The sequence below is a fragment of the Plecotus auritus genome, assembly GCF_963455305.1.
Source record: "Plecotus auritus genome assembly, chromosome: 4".
NCBI classification, from domain to species: domain Eukaryota; kingdom Metazoa; phylum Chordata; class Mammalia; order Chiroptera; family Vespertilionidae; genus Plecotus; species Plecotus auritus.
In genome coordinates this window covers 187,154,642-187,176,661 of record NC_137775.1, presented here as the reverse complement: position 1 = coordinate 187,176,661, position 22,020 = coordinate 187,154,642, and the positions used below count along the sequence as shown (strand labels likewise).

Below are 22,020 nucleotides of genomic sequence, written 5' to 3'. Positions count from 1 at the left end.
CTCAATCATCTACTTGCCTTTTGCCTTTCTCAGTTCATCAAGTCTTCCTTGGTTCGGGTTCTATCTCCCAGGGGTTTCATATGCATATGCTCAGTGTTTGCTGTCTTTCCATTCTTGGCGTGGATTCCTGGAGGGCGAGGTGCTTCATCTTGTGTTCTATGTTTATTCTCTGGCTAAGAATAAAGGAATTTAGTTTCAGCCTCCCAACAGTTGGGAAAAGGAATGGCATGCTTCTCAAATTCTCCAGTTGTAAATTCAAGAAAGAAGCCATCAGATCTGATTATAAATATATTGGACCAGTGTTCTTGGGGCTCTCCTCACAGTGGGCCCCAGAACTGTATGTCAGACCAGGCAAGGGACCCCTCACTGTCCAGCAGCCTGCATTTTAAGGGAACAGGAGCCCAATATCCTACTTGCACTAAGGTTGGTGCTGAGGGAGGCAATGTTGAGTCTTTAAAGTAAATTAGGGAACTTTTAACATCTCAAGAGGGGAAATTGGCAGCTTCCCCAGCGACATAATTACAGGACAGTATGCAATGTGTAATTAAACTGAACTGTGAAGCGAGCGGTTGGAACAAAGCTTGGTGGCCCATCACTTTCTGTTCCCATAGTGTTGACAGATCATGCCCTCCCCATCTCCCCAAAACGGCTTCAGCGGCAATTGCTCCTCATTCTTTTTTAAATGAAATTACATGCTGCCAGTTAAACACGTTTCATGTAAAGGAGCCTTTTTTACTTGAGTGACGTTTTCCTTCTAGATGATCTGGAGCACAGAATCCATTTAGAATAACAGGGACCCAAAACAGCCTTGCTGGGACTTCAAAACAACTCTGTCTGATCATTCATTTAAATCCCTGATTCTTGGCTTTTATTTCTATTCTTTCTTTGACCAAGGCTCACACGTGGGAGGCTTGTTGCTTTTCTGTACAGTATCTTTTCGTGTTTTAAAAATAGTGGCATTAATTCCATTGATTTTGATTGTGAATATTCAAGCTGTTACTGCCAATCAGGACCTCTTCAGAGTGTGAATGTGTGTGATTAGATTTGCTAATTGCACTGGAAGGCAGCGTTTCTGACATGGAAGACAACAGTTTGAGTGCAAGGCTTCAGGCCCCAGGATGAGCTCATTGTTCAATGTGGGCTTGGTTTTATCTCCGAAGACCGCCCTCTGAGGGAGGCAGGTTCCACGTGCGTTCATGACTGCTGGGCACAGCCCTGTGTGTGTGCTGCGTTCACACCCCGGGGTTCTGCAGGTACAGGATTCGGTACCTGAAATCTAAAGCAGGTCTAAACCACAGTATTTGTCTGTTTCATTCTCCTTAGCCAACAGCCCGAGCTGGGTCTGAGGTTCAGAATTTTTGCTTAGCTCGAGCTGAAGGTTTCTATGTTTTTGCTTTGTTTGTGTGTTTTTAATCATTAAAACAGTGAGACTTTAAAAGCACAGTGATGGATTGCTTGAGAGAAAATAAAACGAGCTGTAGAATGAACTGCGTGCAGATGACACACCGTGTGAATCACAAGGTTAGAACCTACCGGCAGCTTCCCCTGTGGGTGACTCCCTCCCTCCCGGGGGTACCAGCGAAGCCGGTAGCCTGCAGTCACTGCCCTGGGGTCTCTGTCTTAGACCCAGCAACGTCTTCCCATTCTTTCTCCCATCTGGTTCTCTCTCAGTCCCCATTGCCCGTTTTCATGTCTCACTATACTAGTTAAAACAGTGACTATTGAGTACATGTTCTGTGATGACCTGTTCCCTTTCTGCGTCCACTTTAGACATTGATTTAATTATTGATTTCAGAAAGGGAAAGAGAGAGAGAGAGAAACATCAATGATGAGAGAGAATCATTGATCGGCTGCCTCCTACACACCCCACACTGGGGATCCAGCCTGCAACCCAAGCATGCGCCCTGACCGGGAATCGAACCGTGACCTCCTGGTTCATAGACCGACACTTCACTCCTGAGCCGCGCCAGCTGAGCAGGCTTTTGGTTGGTTTGTTTGTTTTTACCTTCACTGTGCAGAGCTCCGCGTCTGCCTGCCCCCTTTCTGCTCTGATTGTGATTTTGTTGTTAAAGGGGTGATGCACTGGGTAACAGGAGCTGAGGTAAATGGGCCTTAGAGGGAGGCTTCATGTTTATCGGGGTAGGAATCGGCCTGTTACTGTGGCTGTAGCTGTGGGTGTCTCTGGGCCCTGTTCTTGTTCCTCCTGTCGTCTTTGGGTTTCCCGAGAGACTCCTTCTTCAGCAGGACCGGGGGCTTTCCGCTCCTGTAGCTGTGGTCTGGTGTTACTATAGCAGGGGCTCTGTTGATGAGCTGGGAGCGTGCAGGGGGGAGGGACGTGTCCTACAGTCTTGTGATTGGGTCTCAGTCTTTCAATGCGCATGTGCCCTTGGGCTGTGACCTTCACACGTTTTGAGGGTGGTAGTTGGCACTGTGCCCTCAATTTTCTGTGGGAACTAAGGAGAGGTGTTGACCTTTAGCGTGTTCAACCTTTTACTTGTTGCAAGTTTGGAAGTGACAGCTTCCAAGGTTTTCACATGTCAGACCAGGAACCAGAAGGCCCCCCTTTAGGAAAAAATAGAAATGACATTTGAACATGAAGGGGAGCTGGTCGTCTTGCCCCACTGCTGGGATTTCCTGCGCTCAGTGTTACTCTGTCACAGATACCCTTCCTCAGTGGATCCCTTTCTTCAGGAGCTAGGCTTGGCTGGACCTTCTCGGAGCTCTGTTGTCAAAGTGGGTCGTTTTGAATGCAGTTGCTCGGAGACCTTCCTGGTGACTGAAATCGCTGGCTCGGTGGATTACTCTTCATTTCGTTAAGAAGACTCCGTTACCAGCACCCCTCCACCAGCAGATCCTCCTGACCGGCCCTCAGAATGTATCCGGTGTGACCCCTTCCCCTTCTCTCCCATCTTTGTAGTACCCCAGTTTATTACATAGCTCTCGTGGTGTTGCATTCATCTCCTAATTGGTTCAGCCTGTTTCCGCCCTTCTTCCTCGTGTTCGTTCTCAGCCCAATGGCCAGAATATTAGGAATCCAGAGTGGCCCTTCTAAACCTTGGTCTCATCCCATGCCTTCTCTGCTCAAAATTCTCCAGTGGCTCTTACCTCACTCAGAGTAAAGTCCAGATTCATGGCCATGGCCTCCAGGCTCTGTAACAGTCTGTCTCGCTGCCTTTTGTCCCTCTGTGCCTCCCTTACTCAGCTCCATCCCAGACCTGCTTTGTAAGAGTTTGCTAGAGCTGCCGTCACGGAGGAGCACGGATGGGCGGAAGCCACAGAAGTGTGCTGTCTCAGAGCTCCGGAGGCTGGGAGCCCGAATCCAGGTGCCCCAGCAAGCTGGTTTCACCTGAGGCCTCTCTCCTCGGCTTGCAGACGGCTGCCTTGCTGTGTACTCTCCATGGTCGTCCTCATAGGCACTCACATTCCTGCTGTCCCTTCCTCTTCCTATAAGGACACCAGTCGAACTGGATGGGGCCCCACCCCAATAGCCTCCTGTTAACTCATTTGCCCTGGTAAAGGCTCTATCTCCCAATGCACTCACCTTAGGTACTGAGGGTTAGACCTTTAACATGTGAATTTGGGGGGAACGCTGTTCAGTCCACAGCATCCTTGTTGACCTTCAGCATAGCAGGTGCCCTCGGCCTCTGGGCCTTGTACTTCCTCTCCTGGGAGCTCTGTCCCTTCCTCTGGGCTTAGCGTGGCCGTTCTTCACCATCAAATGGAAGGTCGGAACTTCACCCCTTGGCTCCGCGTCTACCTCATGCCCCTGTTTTTCTGCAAATGCAATGCTGGTGTGTGTGCTCCACACCTACCTTTTTTTTTTTTTTTTTAAATATATTTTATTGATTTTTTACAGAGAGGAAGGAAGAAGGATAGATAGTCAGAAACATCGATGAGAGAGAGACATCGATCAGCTGCCTCTTGCACACCTCCTACTGGGGATGTGCCCGCAACCAAGTTACATGCCCTTGACCGGAATCGAACCCGGGACCTTTCAGTCCGCAGGCTGATGCTCTATCCACTGAGCCAAACTGGTTTTGGCTCCACACCTACCTTTGTGTTTGTTTCCTCCTACCTGTGCTGCTGTGTAAGCTGCCTGAGGACGGGCTGGGTGCTGCCCTGCGTGCCCAGTGCTCAGCAGTGACAGAGGCTCCCAGCAGACGTCTGTTCCCTGAGGGCCTGAGTCAGGAGTTCTGGGGCCCCGCCCCCGGCTGGATTGCCAGTCACCCGGGGAAGGAGGCCCCAGAAATAGGTTTCCTCTTTTTTTAAAAAAAAATGTTTTTATGGATTTTAGAGAGCAAGGGAGAAGGATGGAGAGATAGAAACATCCAGAACTTATATGCATAACACATGGACACAGGCAGTAGTGTGATAAAGGCCTCGCAGGCAATGGGGGCAGATGCAGGGTGGATGGGGGGCAAAGGGGAAGAAGAGGACATCTGTAATACTTTCAACAATGAAGATAAATTAAACACACACACACACATTGATGAGAGAGAAACACTGATCGGCTGCCTCCTGCACGCCCCTAGTGGGGATCGAGTGGAGACCTGGGCGTGTGCCCTGACCCGGAATTGAACCCGTGACCTCCTGGTTCAACGCTCAGCCACTGAGGCACACCCATCAGGCATAGGCTTCCATCCGAACACGCTACGACCTCCCTGGCTGCAGCTGTCCTTCAGGTGGTTGGTCCGTCCTGGGACGGAAGCCCAGTTAGCAGCTATCTTGGGGTGCCCCAGATGACGTTGTCCCCAGTATGCTGAGCCGTGGGTGAATCACTGCTGACTTTCGGTTTTAAATTGTATTCATGTGACCAGAGTCCAGCCGGTGTGTGCAACCTGCCCACCAAGTCGGAAGGCATTTCGTGTCGGTGTACTAAAATGTAGGTGGCAGTGTTCCCATGCCCGTCGTAGTCGGTAAAAATAGCTTCCCCCTTAGGAGCTGCTCGATGCACCTGGTGTGCCCAGGAGTGTTTGACGTTGTCAGGTATTTTATTTTTACCTTGACCTTAATTTTATCAACTTTTTCCCTGTATTGGTAAAACCCAACATTCCAACGGTCAGCATAAGTCATATCTAACAGAGACTATTTTTCGTGTGTTTTACAAAGCAACTGAAACACTATTAGTAACAACTAAACCAGCCCTAGTAACTAACTTCTCTCCGGCTGGTTTATCGAATGTTATTCTGTACAAGGGTCCTTATACTTGGAGGCCGTTGGAATTCAGGACCTTGATCTGTGCCATTCGTACCTATTTACAAACTTGCAATCCCTAAGGCAGGGAAGCCAGCATGGCTGACATTTCAGTTCTTGAATGTCGATGCTCCGTTACCACAGGACCTTGGCACATGCAGCTCCCGGCTCAGCCTCTTCTTTCTGCACCCCCGCCCCATGGCCCACTTCAGTCCCATGCATTCTTTAGGGCTTCATCCTCTGGCTCCTTTTTTGTTTTCTTGTGTATTTCCTTGGCTTTGCTTCCGTAAGCACTCACTCAATTTGGAATTCTATAATTATTATTATTTGATCATTATCTCTCTCAAACATGACATTTTTGAACAGGGACTGTGTCTCTCTTTAATGTGTGTCCTCACTGTCTGAATTATTTGTTAACTATTGGATGCATTGAATCCTTGCTCAGTGTCACTTCCCTCATCCCCTCCGAGGTCCTTCATAGTCGTAGGTGATTTGTGTCTGAGGATCAAAACTGGAACCAGACTTGGCAGAAATCTGCCTGTCAGTGAGCTGGTTCGACCATCAGCATGGCCACCGTTTAGGACTGATGAGCCCATGGCGTTAAGCCTTACACCAAGTCTGTCACAGAAGGCGTGGGAACCTGTGTATGTTACAGGGGTAGAGATGAGTTCTGTATCAGCAAGTGACTGAGAAGACTACCGTTTAGGGAGTTATTTTGGCAGAGGGGTCAGGTCAACTGAGAGCCTGGTAGCTTGGGGCTCCACCCTACATATGGTAGGAACAAATAAAAGGTCAAAAGTATTGAGTAATGAACGTATACCAGGGGCTGTTAAGGACATTTTACATACATTTACTTCATTGGATTCTCACAACAGCTCTGTAGGGTAGACACCGATTGTACCCATTTTGCAGATGTGGACACTGAGGCTCAGCGATGTTGAGGAACTGGTCTATTGTTATATTAGATAGTAGGAGGCAGACTTGGAATTTGAACACAGGCCGTTTCCTTCTCCCACCGGAGGAACATGTCAGGGGCACAGACAGGTTGTGCTTTCCCATCCCATGCTGGCCCTGAGAAATGATTTTGTTTTTAAATAAGGCTGTATTTTTTAGAGCAGTTTAAAGTTCACAGCAAAATTGAGGGAAGGCACAGAGATTTCCTATATATCTCCGGCCCCCACACAGGCACAGCCTCCTCCATTATCGACATCCCTCACCGGAGGGTGCATTTGTTACAATCAGTGAACCGACATTGACACAGCATTGTCACCCAAAGTCCACAGTTTACATTAGGGTTCACTCTTGGTGTTGTACGTTCTCTGGGTTTGGACAAATATATGGTGACATGTATCCACCATTATAACATCACCTAGAGCAGTGGTTCTCAACCTTTCTAATGCCGCGACCCTTTAATACAGCTCCTCATGTTGTGGTGACCCCCAACCATAGAATTACTTTCGTTGCTACTTCATAACTGTAATTTTGCTACTGTTATGAATCGTAATGTAAATATCTGTGTGTTCCGATGGTCTTAGGTGACCCTGCTAGCAGTTCTGCTGTAGAGCCTAAGACCATCGGAACACACAGATATTTACATGATGATTCATTAACAGTAGCAAAATTACAGTTATGAAATAGCAACGAAAGTAATTCTATGGTTGGGGTCACCACAACATGAGGAACTGTATTACAGGGTCGCGGCATTAGAAAGGTTGAGAACCACTGACCTAGAGTATTTCCTCTGCCCTAAGAATCCTCTGTTCTCTGCCTGTTCATCACTCACCACCACCCCAAATTCCAGGGAACCTCTGATAAATATATTGTAAGTGACAAACATATTAAAATCTTTCAACTTCACATTTCCATGCCTAGAAGTGTACTTAAAGGAGACGATCTTGTAAAAAGCATAGACGTTGCTGTGAGGTAGTTACGTTAGGCTCACAGGACGTGCAGAGGGGACGCTGGGTGAAGAGGGTCTGGACGCCAGCAGGTGAGTGAGGGGCCGACCTCGGCTCTGGCCCAAATGCAGATCCAGAGGCGGCTGTGCCTCTTGCTTGGCAGCCCTAGCACGTTAGGAATCGTGCCTTTGTTTCAGAGAAAGGATTCTGAAATGAAGGAAAAGGAGAGTCTTTGGGGGACCATCTGTGAGATGATTGCGCTCCCTAATAGGTACCCACTTGTGCTACTTACTTATCATGTTGACTCCCTGGGAACAGCGTGGCCGGCGGGGCCTCGTGGGGCAGAAGAAGGGCTCCCTTCATTCCGGAGGGCAGGTGGGGCCAGGGCTGCTCCCCGGAAAACCACAAGCATTCGTTGCTCTGCCTGTGAATCTCTCCCCCTCCATCCTGGCTTCAGAGAGCTTTGTCAATGACCGAGTAGGACAATGGCCTCCTTACTCTTGCTGTCAAGGACTAGCTTTGGGCCTTGTGCTGTCCATGGTCCTGGCTCCCCTGAAAGCCACATGGCGCTAACAGGACAGTCCTCAGACGGGAACAGGGCTCAGGCTGAGTGCCCATTGCCAGCTGGGACGGGCCTGGACTCAGATGCGGTCCCCAATACACGGGAGGAAGTGCCCACGGGCGCCATCGCCTGGGAAACAGGAGTTTCCCTTTCAGATCAGCAACATGGGCTGCCACTCTCGGCCCCTTTGCAGGTGGCTCCTCCCGTATCCCCAGCCACCCACACCTGGATTCAGGGGCCTCTTCCTGGTAACTGCAGGGGAGGGAGTGGAGCCAGCATGCCACACGGGGTCGGGGGGTGGGGAGGAGGGACACCCTCCTGCTGGGAGCTGGGCCCTGCCATCTCCTTCATTTCCTCTCGCTGGTTCTCGCTGAAGGTCTTTACAGGTAGCCTTTACTGAGAACACTTGCCGAGTGATTTCCATAAACACAGGACGAAGGACATGTTCACACACCCAGTGCTCTGTAAGTGTGTGCTAGTGTGCGAAGGTGATGCGCGGCTTCCCCGCACACCTCTGAGGTGTGGGCTCCACCGTGAGAGCTGGCTTCTCAGGTGTCCGGCATGGCGGCCCATCCCTGGGACACGGCCCATCCCTGGGACCCGGCCCATCCCCAGAGCTCGTCAGCAGGAGCAGGGGACTCCGCTTCTAAATGAGCGTCCTTCGCAGCTTGGAGTCTGAGTGTGGCCATGTGCTCCAGCTGCCCCATGCTGTCCGGGTCCCGAGCCCCCCCCCCCCCACGGTGCAGACGGGGATGAGGGTGGAAGTGGCTGGGAGCGTCCCAGAGGTCATTGCTTCTGAGAAAATCCACAGGGACATAGATGGGAACTTGGATTGACGGGGGACAAGCAGATGATGTAACTCAGCTAAGATGCTTGGGAACGTACAGAAACCATACATTATGGAAATCCTCATGTTAAAACCAGGCAAGCTGGTGTTCACCACAGTGGACAGAGACGCCCACCGGGCCCCGGTGGGCACTGCCAGCCCAGCGAGAGGCCAGAGGTGCACCTTGTACTGTCCATGTGCTGGTCAGTAACTCATGAGCAAGCGCCGACTGTCTGTGTGACTCCACTGCCGTGTGGGAGAGTCACGGGGACTGCCACGTGCTTCCTGACCTCCGGGGCAAAGTAAGACCCGGGGGCGTCACCACAGCGGGGGCCACGGGAGAACTGCTGTAGGAAAGCCCCGGACAGGCTGTGGGGCTTCAGAGGAAGGGCTGCTGCATGCGGTGTTACGGAGAAAGGGACCTGGGGTGGTCAGGAGAGGGGACATGCAGACCAGTGCGGGAGGGGCAGGGGGCCGGAGGGATGTCAGGGAAGCACTTTCCACAAAGAACCCCCCGTGGGCATAGCCCTGCCCACGACGCTGTCCCACGGAGGAGATCGCTCCTTCTCTCCTTCGGCAGCCGTAGCCCAGATCCGGGCGCTTAGAGAGGAGGAGATGGAATGAGATGAAGTTCATCTGAAAGGCTAGGTCTGTAGGTGAAAAGTTTCATCCCCGCGTGCCATTAAATCCAAGTATGGCTTAGTTCCTTAGGTTTCAGGGAGGAACTCGCCCACGGAGCGTGTTTAATACGTGTATCAGCGGTCCTGTGATGGGAGGATGTTGTCTGGAAGAGGGGGATCGGAGGCATTCTCCCTCCTCCCCTTTGCTCCCCTTCGGACCAGAGAGGGTGTAGGACCTGAGTGCAGGGGGAGGACGAGGTGTGGTCTTTCTCAGGAGTTGGTTATACCACTCGCCCTCCTAGAAGGTGTTTGTCAGTAAAGCGAGTTCCAGCCAAACACGTCCCAGGCAATGTATGTGGAGCGCGACTTGGCTCTGAGACGGCGGTGACGGTTACGGCCGTGCTGACAGGTTCCCAGTGAGGAATGAGGCTGAGAAATGTCAGGCCCCATTTTTCATCCCACAGTGACTGCCAGACAGCGCCAGCATCCGGCGCCTGGCGTTCCTCGGAGGGGACAGAAGGCATCTGTATTCCGCAGCCCAACATCGAGTGAGTCAGAGTCCGCCCGGCGACCTGGAGATTTATGGCGACGCTTCCCCAGGGTGCGGAGGGCTTCTCTGATCATCACGATCCCTTTCCCAGGCGCCTCCTGGGCCTGCGCACCTCGGGGTGCAATGTTGACAGGCCCCTTGGGCGAGAACCCAGAGTCAGGGTCTCCCCTCCGAGGCTCTCCCCTGGAGGAAGCGTACCGCCTCGCAGAGAGGGACATGTCCTTGACAACATGCTGGTAACACACAGTATGTGGAAGGGGGACCGCTGGCAGCGCCCACACTTCCTGGGAGCGTGCAGCAAGGGGAAGCTGTCCACCTTACCAGCGCCATCCCCTCGCGTCTCCCCAGTGGGGTGCACGCCCCAAAGTTGGCATTCTGTTCTCGTGTATTTTTAGCATCTGGCAAGGTGCTCAGCAATAGTGATGTTTAAAGAAATGACTTGCAATGACTAAGTCACAGGGAGTGGAAGGCGGGGCGGGGCTCGGATTTTAACAGTAGAGTGGGGGGGTAGACTTCCTGGCCTTTCAAAGTGTGGTCCCTGGACCAGCAGTGTCAGCACCTCCTGGGTGCTGCCTAGAAAGACAGGCCCAGGCTGCCCCGCTGCTGGCTGGGAATCCGTATTTAGCAAGGACCTGCGGAGATCTGTGAGTGCGTTATGTTTGAGAAGACCAAGCGTAGACTATAGCTGCAACATAAGGAGCTTTGCCCTGTCTGGTGTGGCTCAATGGTTAGAGCGTCAGCCTGCTCACCAAAAGGTCCCGGATTCGATTCCCAGTCAAGGGCATGTACCTGGGTTGCAGGTTCGATCCCTGGCCCCTGTCAGGGTGTGTGGAGGAGGCAACCAATTGATGTCTGTCTCTCATATTGACATTTTTCTCTCTCTCTCCCCCTCCCTTCTACTCTCTAAAAAAAAAAAAAAAAAAAATCAATGGGAAAAGAATGAGGATTAACAAAAACAATACAATAAAAGTAATGAGCTTTCACACACAAATGCAAGAGCGTGCACGTGGCTGGCACCTCAGCAGGACGCAGTGGAGCCTGGCCACCTTCGGGCACCGTCCCTCCCTCGGTGGCTGTGCTGGGGTGTCCTACAGGACTAGCATCCTGGGCCGTTTCTGAACCTTCACCTCTAGCACCCCTACCTGGTCAGTCCTACGCCCTGGCTTGGGAATAGGAGCCTTCCATGCCCCCCACAAAGCGGACCAGACCCTGGCCCCACACATCTTAACTGCTAGACAGCAGGCCTGGGACTCAACTCCAAGGCAGGCTCCTCGCCGTCAGGTGTCCTGTCTTGATGGGCTGTGAGGACCAAACGAGTGGAACGTGGTGATCACTCCGTGTGTATTCCCTCTAGTTTCATGTGAGGTCAGATCCACTTAACCGTGTCACAGTGAACTATTCGGCGACATGGGATACATTCACAGTGTTGGGCAAACACCACCTCCATTGAGTTCCAAGGCGTTATAATTAGCATCAACCCAAAAGAAAACCCACACCTGTCAGCAGTTGCTCCCAAACCCGCAAACCTCAGCCCTGGGCAATTACCAATCTGTATTGTCTCTCTATGATTTTAACTCTTACTGATATTTTTTATTAGTCACTGTGCTGCTTTATATAAACAAGATGTGCCCGGCTGGCGTGGCTCCGTGGCTGAGCATCGACCTATGAACCAGGAGGTCACGATTTAATTCCTGGTCCGAGCACAAGCCCGGGTTGTGGGCTTGAGCCCCAGTAAGGGGCATGCAGGAGGCAGCCGACCAATGATTCTCTATCATCATTGATGTTTCCATCTCTCTCCCTCTCCCTTCCTCTCTGAAATCAATAAAAGTAATTTTAAATAGCCAAGATCTTACCATCCTTGGACCCAGGGACACATGTCCTGGCATAGAGAGGAGCCTGCTAGCAGTGGTCTCTGATGCAGTGACGTCAGGGTCCCTGTGCGGGCACAGACACGTCATCCGTGCTGGCATCAGCCCTCCCCTTCCCTGCCACCAGCTGCGTCTCCAGGGGAGGGCTTGGCAGCACAGCGCGGAGGGCTTGCTGGGTGTGTCCCCCAGCCGTGTGCTCCTTGCACTTTATCAAAGCGCAGGCACTGTTTCTTTTCGGTTGATTCGTATTCAATTCTCCATCTATTATGAACCTCCAGGCTTTAATTACTACACCATTACCCAGTCGATTCCTTGCCATTTGATATTTATGGCTTTTATTATGCCTCTGTCTGTGCAACTGCCTGATTTTATTCTGGAAGGATTCCACCTCATTAGCTGGGTTTATACCATTCTGCTCATTTGTCTGGGTTTTTATTTATCTCGGGGTGTGCTTCCTGCTCTGTGTTTCCAGCAGCAGGACCGCTCGTCCGTTCGTCCTGTTCCTGTTTCCTGGGGTGCTTTGTTCTTTTGTCCTCGGAGCAGCGCTCTGCACACTCGGCTCCAGTGTCCGGCACATCTCAGCTGCTGGGTGCCAGGGCCCTGTCAGAGGCCCGAGGCCTGGCTTGTCGTTAGCCCTGGACAGACCAGGGACAGCGCCTCTCGCTAAGTGGCCAGCTAGGGCTCAGGGAAGCTGTGCAGGAGAGCTCGTTTCTTTGTAAGAAGAGAATTCTGCTCAAAATAATTGCTCAGCGTTCTCAGCAGTGCTTTGCTGACACTCCCGCCCTCCGTTACCCTGTGCCTCAGAAGAATGTAGGGCTTGGTTTGCTTGCATATTTTTTAAAAATACATTTTTATTGATGTCAGAGAGGAAGGGAGAGGGAGAGAGAGATAGAAACATCAATGATGAGAGAGAATCATGGATCAGCTGCCTCCTGCACGCCCCCTACTGGGGATCGAGCCTGCAACCCAGGCATGTGCCCTTGAGCGGAACTGAACCCAGGACCCTTCAGGCCGATGCTCTAGCCACTGAGCCAAACCAGCTGGGGCTTGCTTGCATATTTTTTTAGGTTCCACCCTGGACCTGCTGAATCAGAGTTTGGGGAGCAGCCCAGCACTCTGTTTACCTTCCATATGTTTTGGATGTTGGTGCCCATTCAAGTTAGACAATCACTCGTCTAAAGGGACCCTGGTTGGACCCGACTACGCAGGAATGATGTTCACTCCCCCTGGGTGCTTTCTGTCAGAGAGCAAGACCAGTCGTCTCTGTGGCAGCTGGTTTTGTTCTCTGTGGGGTGTGTTTTCTCCACAGCTGTTCCTAGAGCCATATGAACATCTCGGTAAAGCAGACGGCAGCACCTAGAATGAGAGGTCATGTGATCAGGATAGCAATAGTAGACCAGTTGTCTTCAGCATTGATGTTTCTTTCTCGCCCTCTCCCTTCATCTCTGGGGATCGAACCCGCAAGCCAGGCATGTGCCCTGACCAGGAATCCAACCGTGCCCTCCTGGTTCATGGGTCAACGCTCAACCACTGAGCCACACCGGCCGGGTTATTTTTCCCTTACAGTTTACTTCCGATACTATTTTGTTTGGGTTTCAGGGGCACCGCCTCGTGGTTAGACAATCATATATGTGATTTCACTTACATGTGGAATCTAAAGAACAAAACAAATGAACCAACAAAACAGAAAGTGACTCACGGATACAGAGAGCAGACTGATGGCTGCAGAGGGGAGCTGGGTGGGAGAGGCGAAGGGATTGAGACGTGCAGGTTGGTGTCACAGAACAGTCACGGGGATGTCCAGGACAGCACAGGGATACAGTCACTAACATTGCCTTAGCTGGGGATGGTGCCAGGTGGGGACTGGAACTATTGGGGGTCCTTTATAAAGCGTAAGATTATGTAACCACAGCACAAGTTTATGCACGGTCCTTGGCGGCCATGAGGAGACCACGATGCTTCGTGTGACCCACCGAAGCCTGCTAGGTGAGGGCTGTGGAAGACACCCTCCAGCCCACTCAGGCCTGGCTCCAGCGAAACAGGAAGGATTGGAATTGCCCCCGACGGGAGCACCAGCAGCAGGGGAGGGAGGTGTGTCCGTGACAACCAGCTGGATCAGGCCCGTGACAGGATGCCGAGGCTGAGAGAGCAGGTGGCTCAGGGGGCAGAGAAGGAGCGGGTTCGAGTGTGACGGCCTGGTACTCAGCATTTAGTGGTCACACCCACGCCAAACAGGTTCGTGATCTGGGCCACTGGGAACTCAGCGTTTACGTGTTCACATAGCTCTGGCCACTGACCCGAGAGGTCGTCACTCATCTTCGGGGGTAAATGACATAAGGGAGACCCTGGGACCTTCGTCCAGGAGGGCCTGGATGTGTAGACTCGCTTCAGTGAGGTGGAGGACGTGAATCAGGTTCTCTTAGCCTCTGACACGAAATCCATGGAGTTCATGGCGGCCTGTGAGTGAAGGCAATTGTATGCTATGACGGGGCGGGAAGAGATTTGGAAATTGAAAATCTCAGAAATTGCATTCCAGGACCAGCCAAGGCTACTCCAAGATCCAAGCACCTCACCCCTTCCTCTGGTTTCAGCATTTTTAACAGGATACTAAATGCCTGCCTATCAATTATACAGACTTCCCGGGTATCAGTGGGTAGATATATGTATATATACCCTGTAAACTGTAGTGTTTTATAAAACGTGTGGTACTTGATATTGCACCAATACCCGTGTTGTGTTCTATAAACATGTAACAGTTACGGCTTCCTTAGGTGTGTGACATGTTCTAAGGTGAGTCGTCATAGCCGGTTTTAATGCTCCATCCATCATGGTGTCTGTCCCAGTGTGTTTGTTCTTAGAACTGAAGAGGGAGGGGAAAATAAAGATGAAAAATAGGCCCTGATATTTCTAAATGGAACTTTCAAACTGTTTCAGGCCAACACAGTTAATACCAGAATGTTGGAATTGAATATTGATATAGCAGTGCTTTAAATTTTAAAGAAGCTACCATCCAGTTTAAGAATTGTTTCTCCTTATAGTAATATCTAATTAGTAACACTCATCATCATAGCCTTTTCTGAAATATTTCTGCAAGGGTGTCGACCTGAAAACCTACACAGGCACCTTTAAAGATCTGCGTCTAAGGAAATCAGTCCGGGACGAGGGTCTGCTTTTCCTTCGGTGATGGGTTAATGCGAGAAGATGGATGGCGTGTTCGAGAGTAAAGAGCAGGGCTTCTCCGGGCTGATTTACATATTGATTACTTAAATTACTCCTTAATTTAGTGCCTGCTAATAAACTGTGCCTTGGAAATGTTTCCAGAGCATTTATTGGCTGCCGTAATTCTACCTACAGTGTATGCAGATTGCAGCCTCATTAAATATTGATGTGCTCATGAAATGTTAATGGGATGTTAATGTGAAGTGCAGGGGAAGGTCCTGGCTGGGAGCTGGCTGCAGACCGCTGTCTCCTGTCTTTATGTTCTGTCTTCTGGCTCTGTTCTCCGTTCCCGGCCCCTCAGGAGGAGGTTCAGGTCGGCTCCTGGATGCCTGTGTCTCAGAGACACGATTTGTAAGAGAAGTGGAGCCTCCCCAGGGGTGGGAATTCCATGGCTCTGCCTCCTGCTTCCTGAGCTGCAATTCCTGGCTAGAACCAGAAAGGATTCTGTTCAGGAAGATGGTGCAGAAGAGCCCGACCTTGAGGAGGAAGCGGGCTTTCCAGGGCCCCACCGTGTCCTTCCCGGGTCGGCGGGAGAAGGGGTTTGGATGGAGTTTACCCGCAGTTTCTTTAGAGATACACCAACCCAGAGCCGGCGCTTCCTAAAGAGGCTGCAAGACTTTTTATCCTAACTCCCAAGGACAGTACAGGCTGTGCTCCGGCTGATACTCAGTGTCGTCTCCACACGTGCTCCCCTTTGCAAAACCAGGCAGAGCAGGTCCCCCACTTGTCTGAACCTCACGATTAGCTTCCGAGTCTCGGCTGTCATTACAAGTGGAGTTACGTCATCACTTAAGTAAAGAAATTCTCTAATGTACTGTTTTGCAAAACTCTCTTACCCTGGTTTCTCAGAGCGTCAGCCTGTGCACCAAAGGGTTGGGGGTTCGATTCCCGGACAAGGGCACCTCCCTATGTTGTAGGTTCAGTGCCCGGCCCTGGTCAGGGCATGTGCATGAGGCAACCAATTGATGTGTCTCTCTCACATTGACGTTCCTCTCTCTCTTCCTCCCACCCACCCTTCCACTCTTACTAAAAAAAAAAAAAAAAAAAAAAAAAAAAAAAAAAAAAAATGGAAAAAATATCCTTGGGCGAAAATTAACAGCAAGAACCATTCTCTCCCCAGGCATCTCTGTAAGTGACAGCCAACAGACAGAGCATCCTGTCCCAGGGTGGCCGCAGGCTTTGGGAGGTGAGGGAAACGTGTGGGTTTTAGGCTCCACAGTGCGTGCTGAGAATACGCTGAGGGGACAGTTTGGCCCGGCCCCGAGCGCCCGGTGTGGTGAGCTGGGTGGCTGTTTTTCTGCTCCGGCGCAGCCCTGCCCTCTGTGATCGTCCCCTTCCTGCTTGCAGATTGTGCTTGAGAACAGCAGCCGAGAAGACAAGCACGAGTGTCCCTTCGGCCGCAGTAGCATCGAGCTGACCAAGATGCTGTGTGAGATCCTGAAAGTGGGCGAGCTGCGTAAGTACCCTTGTTGCCCGCGCGGGGATGACGCTGGGCGGGGAGCAGCTTCCAGGGTCGTGCCCTGACCCCCGCGAAGAACTCCCCACGTGCTGCCGGCTCTGCCTGGGGTCATGTGCACCGAACTTCCTTTGGCTCACATTCGCAGCAGGGGTATCTCTGTGTATCTGCTCTGCGAACAAATGTGGTTAAAACCTGTAAGAATGGAAAAATGGCAGGTATCGTGACTGAACTTCAAATTTTATAAAAATGAGTATGTATTAAGGCAGCCTTGAATTTAAGACTCAGTTGGGAAAAAGACCTATGAATTTCTTTTTTAAAAAAATCCAGTTTCTAGCCTACCAGGAGATCGCTTTCTTTTCTTTCCTTTGCAATAGATTTTCTCTATAAAGGCAAAATGGAGTGCCTTAATGAAATCTCTTGCTACCAGTATTCCACTTGTTTAAAATGCCTTCTCTTAGAAAGAAGGAATTATTGCAGAAAATGGGTAGCAGCTCATGAAACGTGTGGTTGGAGATACGCTTCTTGCTCATCTTCTTCTATTACACAGTTTAAGCGAGGACACCCACAACAAGAGGTCATGATCATTGTCTTCCCTTTTGCCTATTGGCATCATTTGGCTTTAACCTGTGAAAGTGAGTCGGATGGAACATGGCCGACAATGATCATCAATATTGAGCCTCCATAAGGTGTCTGCCTCCCATCCCCTCCACCACCGACGGAGCTGACTCGCACATAAATCTTACCCTGTGAGCTTAGTAAAGTGGGCCCCGGGGGACACTGCTGGCACCAGAGAAATGCTGGGTGTTTGGTGTTCCTGAGGAAGCGTGAATCCTCAGTCACCTGCTCGAGAGCTGAAATGATGAACGGGAAGAAGTCCGGGGATGAAATGGGAAAGGGGACTATGTTTTATTGGCAGTGGAGAGCTGACTACAGTATGGCTAAAGTAAACCGGAACATTCAGGACTTACAGGAAAAAACTGACGCTGAGCCTGTTTGACTAAGCACAGCAGTCACGCTTCCCTCCTGGGTGGGTGGGAAGCAGACACCGAGGGAGCAGCCGTGAAGTTCATTACTGATGAGCCCCAGTCCGGACATTTCTCCATGACTGGAGCAGCCTGGCCTGGGAGAGTTCTGCATCAGTCTGCGCGGGTCTCTGCTTGCTGATGTGATATGTCGGTTCACCTGGCCTGGATGTGATTCTCTTCCTGCTCCTCCTTAGACTCTCTTGCTGAGATATCTGTCTGCTGCGTGGCTCTCTGTGGGTTCAGCTGAGGGGTCAAGGACCTGAATCAAACCAGTCCTACTGAACTCCCTGGTCTGACAACTGTGACTATTTCATGTTAATCTCAACTTCCTGGGAAAACTGTAGAAAATCACGGCTAAAGAGCATTGCAAACTATCTAAGACCTTTCCAAATTGGAGACCGTCATGATCTCCCCCTCAAGCTCTCCCTCTCAAGCTCTCCCCCTCAAGCTCTCCCCGTCATGCTCTCCCCGTCATGCTCTCCCCATCATGCTCTCCCCGTCATGCTCTACCCGTCATGCTCTACTCCTCATGCTTTACCTGTCATGCTCTACCCATCATGCTCTACCCGTCATGCTCTACCCATCATACTCTCCCTGTCATGCTCTACCCGTCATGCTCTACTCATCATGCTCTCCCCCTCATGCTCTCGAGTCCTGGTCGGTGCCCATGTCCTTTCCTGCCCCTCCCCTTTCCCATCCTCCCAGAGGGCCTACTTCATCTCTCAGCTCTCATCCTAGTGGTTGCAGAAGGGATGCCCTTCTGCACTTTGACTGCCATACCCAGCTCCCTGCTCTTCTCTGCCCAATGGACATATGTCTCTACGGCTGAAAGCTTACACAGAACAGACGGTGGAGGACAAGGAGACGGTCAGGAATAATGGGCAGCTGGGTTCTGCCTCTGCCACTTACCACCTTGACGTCCTTGTCTAACGTACTCACAGACTTCACTGTGCTCTTACCCCCACACTTTATACTAATAGTATAGAGTACTTACTGCACATACTCGGTAGCATGTTGTGTTGAGCCAGCATCCGCCGCGTGCATCTTGTTTACCGAGTCTCTTGACGGCACCGTTTTCTCTTGTGCTTGATCTAATCTCACGTTGGGTTGGGCAGGAACATGCTGTCCAGCCTGGTAGCCGGGAGCACGAGGCTGAACTGTGCAGCAAGGTGCGTAGTAGGCTGCACCACCCAGGTTTGCCGAAGTGCACCCTTTGATATCTCGTGACAAAATTGCCTGTGGACACCTTTCTCAGAACGTCTCCATCCTTAAGCAGCACAGGACTAGCACTGTGTTCATCTTGGCTTGTTTGTAGGTAACCTCAGTGGCTGGGATTGCAGTCATAGCAGTTGAAGGGGTACCCTGGGAACAGACAATATTCAACCCAAGGGGACTAACTTGGAAAAGATCAAATTCTAGGCAGTGTGAGGACAGGGTCGATGTGGATCACTGAGGTCTACCTGGTGGGCAACGTGGTGGCAAAGTCTGTGCAGACAGTGAATGTCAGCTCTGGCGTTTAGGAGTTGGCAATGGGGTGGGTACAGAAAAGCCCTCCTGGACCTGGGAGAACCTGGTAGTCAAGCCAGCTCCCATGGGCTGAGATATTAGAGTGGGGATGCAGGCAGATATCTCGGGGAGCTCGGCGGGTACCCCAGATGCTGCCCTTGCACTTTAGATTATTCTGTACCCCACCTTCTGCTGGAAGGTCGCACAGCACCTGGCCAGGTCTGGTCTCTGCCACAGGTCGCTCAGCACCTGGCCAGGTCTGGTCTCTGCCACAGGTCGCTCAGCACCTGGCCAGGTCTGGTCTCTGCAGTGAAGCTGAGCTCGGACAGCAAGGCCCTCACATATGCAGAGCAGGTTCCCTCCTTCATTCATTTGTTCCATAAAAGTCTATCGACCACTTACAATGTGCCAGGGACTATGATGGACACGGCCGGTGAAAAGGTCAACGAGATATGGTCCCTGAACCCAGAGGCTTCCACTTCAGAAAGTGTAAGATCGAGTTGGGACTTTTTCCTATTAGTTATATCATTTCATATATATATATATATATATATATATATATATATATATATATACACACACACACACACACACACACACAAATATATGTATGTCTATGTGTATAAATGTATAAACATGCATGTATATGGTATGTCTATGTGTCTATATGTATGTATATGTGTATCTGTATGTACATATGTGTATATATATATATATATATACACACACACACACATATATATATTTAAATGCCTGTTTTCAGTTCTAAGCCTGATTTTCGCAGTGTTTTGATAGTTAAGGTTCCAGGTTGACCAGTGCTCAGCATCTGTTGCAAAGGCCCCTCCCTGGACATTCTGCAAGGCTAATGAAAGACTCCGGCGTCTCTGAGGGCAACATGCCCAAATGAGTTGTTTTCTGCTCATAAAATATTAAGGGATTGCTACATTTGATCGAGTACCAGGCATCAGATGATGAAACAGCCTGTGGTAAGAGGGAAATTGCTTTTTAATGGATTGCCCCCTGCCCATTGCCATATTAAATAAGCTGCTAATATGAAAAACAAATCGGAGTGCACCCTTGTGTTGAAGGAGATGTCTATTTTTCTCCTGAGAAAATTAGTTTCATAAATGAATCCATCATCTTTGGGTTGGGTTGTGTCTGCTTTCCTCCATTTCTAAGTGCATGGTTCTTCTCAGATTTGTGTCAGTAATTGGCCCATGGCCACTTGAGAGTCTTGGAAGATGTGACACCGAAGCAGAGGTACGTGAGTGTGTAGAGTCACCAAGATGAAGAGGAGAGTAGCCAGGCAGTTCTAAATGCATGTATGCAGAACCCATGGACACGGACAGTAGTGTGGTGAAAGCTGGGGGAGATGCAGGGTGGAGGGGGTCAATGGGGAAAAAGGGGGACATCTGTAATACTTTCAACAATAAAGATAATTTTTAAAAAAATTCCAGGCAGTAAGAAGTGTAGCTGGAAAGACCAGGAGATGCAGAGAATTCTGCGTCCATGTGGAGCCAATAGGAGAATATTAATAATCAGAAACGTCCCAGTCCTGGGCATAAGATCCTAGAATTGGGGTGTGTTTTCTGGGTGTGACAAGAACTCGTGAACATGAGACTGTGCAGGGCCAGGGGGCAGGAATAGTCCTGGCCTGGGTACTGTATCCATCCGGGCTTTCAGCTGCAGGGAATGGGAATCCCGACTCAGAATGGCCAAAGTGAGAAGAAATCTGTTGAATGTCATAACGTCAGAGTGGAGTAGGTCCTAGTGTTGGTTGACCGTTCAGTGATGTCATGGAGGACCCAAGGTCTCTCCATCGTTTGGTTCTGCCACCCTGGGTGCAGCGCCTTTGTCCTGAAGCTGGTAGCAGAACTGTCTCCCACGGTCCTGAGGAGCAGCGGGCTGTCTTCCCGTGAGCCTCCTGGGTTTGCGGAAATGTCTCCAAGCGTTTCTCTCACACCTAATTGGCTAGCGCCGTGGCCTGAGCCCTTGCCTAACCCAGTCACTGAGGAAGGGAATGGAAAATGGAACCTTCTGGATGTCAGACTCCCTAGTCTGGAGGTGCAGCCCACCTTTCCTGGGTAGATGGCCACGGGACAGTGGCTGGTAAAGGAAACCGGGCTGGTTAAGGCAGGGAAAATAGTGCAGTTCTGTGCCTTTACTCTCAGTAGTCCCCTCCGCCTTCTCCTTGCTGCCGCAGAAAACCGTAACAGATGAAGGCAGGTCGCAGCCCCTGTCATTTGCCTCTGTTGGGAATCGGGGGAGCGCGTTGGTAGCTTTTTTGTGTTTTTTAACGTAGCAATATCAGAGTTTGCAGAAAAACGGAAATTGAGGCTTCATTGCAAATGCATTTCATTTTTCATTACTAAGCTGCCTGGGGTCCACTCCCTTACCCCCTTTTAGCAAATGGAGATTTCCACTTGCTCAGGCATGCCTTCGTGTGTGGGTTAGTCTCAGGTGTTTTGAGAGGCAGCATGTACATGCATTTGCAATTTGTGGCTCCATAGTTCTCTGAAACAGTTTTGCCATCCTCCCCTGTTTGGCCGTGTATAATTAGGGTAAAACTTAACAACCACTGCTCTGTTTAAAAAACAAACAAACTTAAACAAACAAAACACACAAGATAGGAAATCTGAAAAATCCTGCAGCCTGCCTGAAAATAAAATGTTCAGCATTTCCTTACTTTGTCTTCCAGTGGCAATATTTATTATAACACGCCGAGGCGCTGCATGGAGCGCCTTGTATAATTTATCACCCAGACACCTTAGCTTCGGCAAGTAAAAATAACCCAGATGCGCAATCGGAGGGACTCTGCAGAGCAGCAGCAATTAGAACAGACACTTAACTCCGGGACACTGGCGTTTCGTACTTTGAGAAGGACCATCCATCACTTTCACTCTCAAAACATCCTGGCTAAAGAAAACTCCAGAACATTCTCTTTGAACAATCCTCCGAAGGCCCTTTCCCCTTCCTCATACTCGCTGGTGCCCACGCTCCATGGAAGTCGAAGCCTCTTGCGTCTTGACTTGGTCTTGAATATTCCGATTCCACTTCTGCTTTCCCATTCTACTTCAACCTTAGGTTTAAAGGAAAAAACAAGCAACAAACCCAAACCAAACAGTCTGAATGTTCCAGGCCCGTGCCCACCAGGTTGGGTAATTACTATCACAAGGCAGGAGGAGTCCACGTGAGAGTCTCCCATTCACAAGGAGAAGCCCTGAGTAACGTGGCCGACGGGAGCTCCTGGGGCTGTCCCTTTGTTCAGAGGGTGAGCCACGTTTCTGTCCACTC

At 50.5% G+C, this 22,020-nt stretch overlaps 1 protein-coding gene across 3 annotated transcripts in view; it reads left to right on the top strand.

The window, feature by feature from the left end:
• The window catches only part of ELMO1 (engulfment and cell motility 1), a 415,657-nt gene that overhangs the window by 221,522 nt on the left and 172,115 nt on the right, over positions 1–22,020 (top strand). For all 3 annotated transcript variants that reach the window (XM_080667113.1, XM_080667111.1, XM_080667112.1), the window contains one exon: positions 16,084–16,192. In XM_080667113.1, coding sequence (XP_080523239.1) covers positions 16,084–16,192 — 109 coding nt within the window. The remainder of the gene's footprint in view (positions 1–16,083; positions 16,193–22,020) is intronic.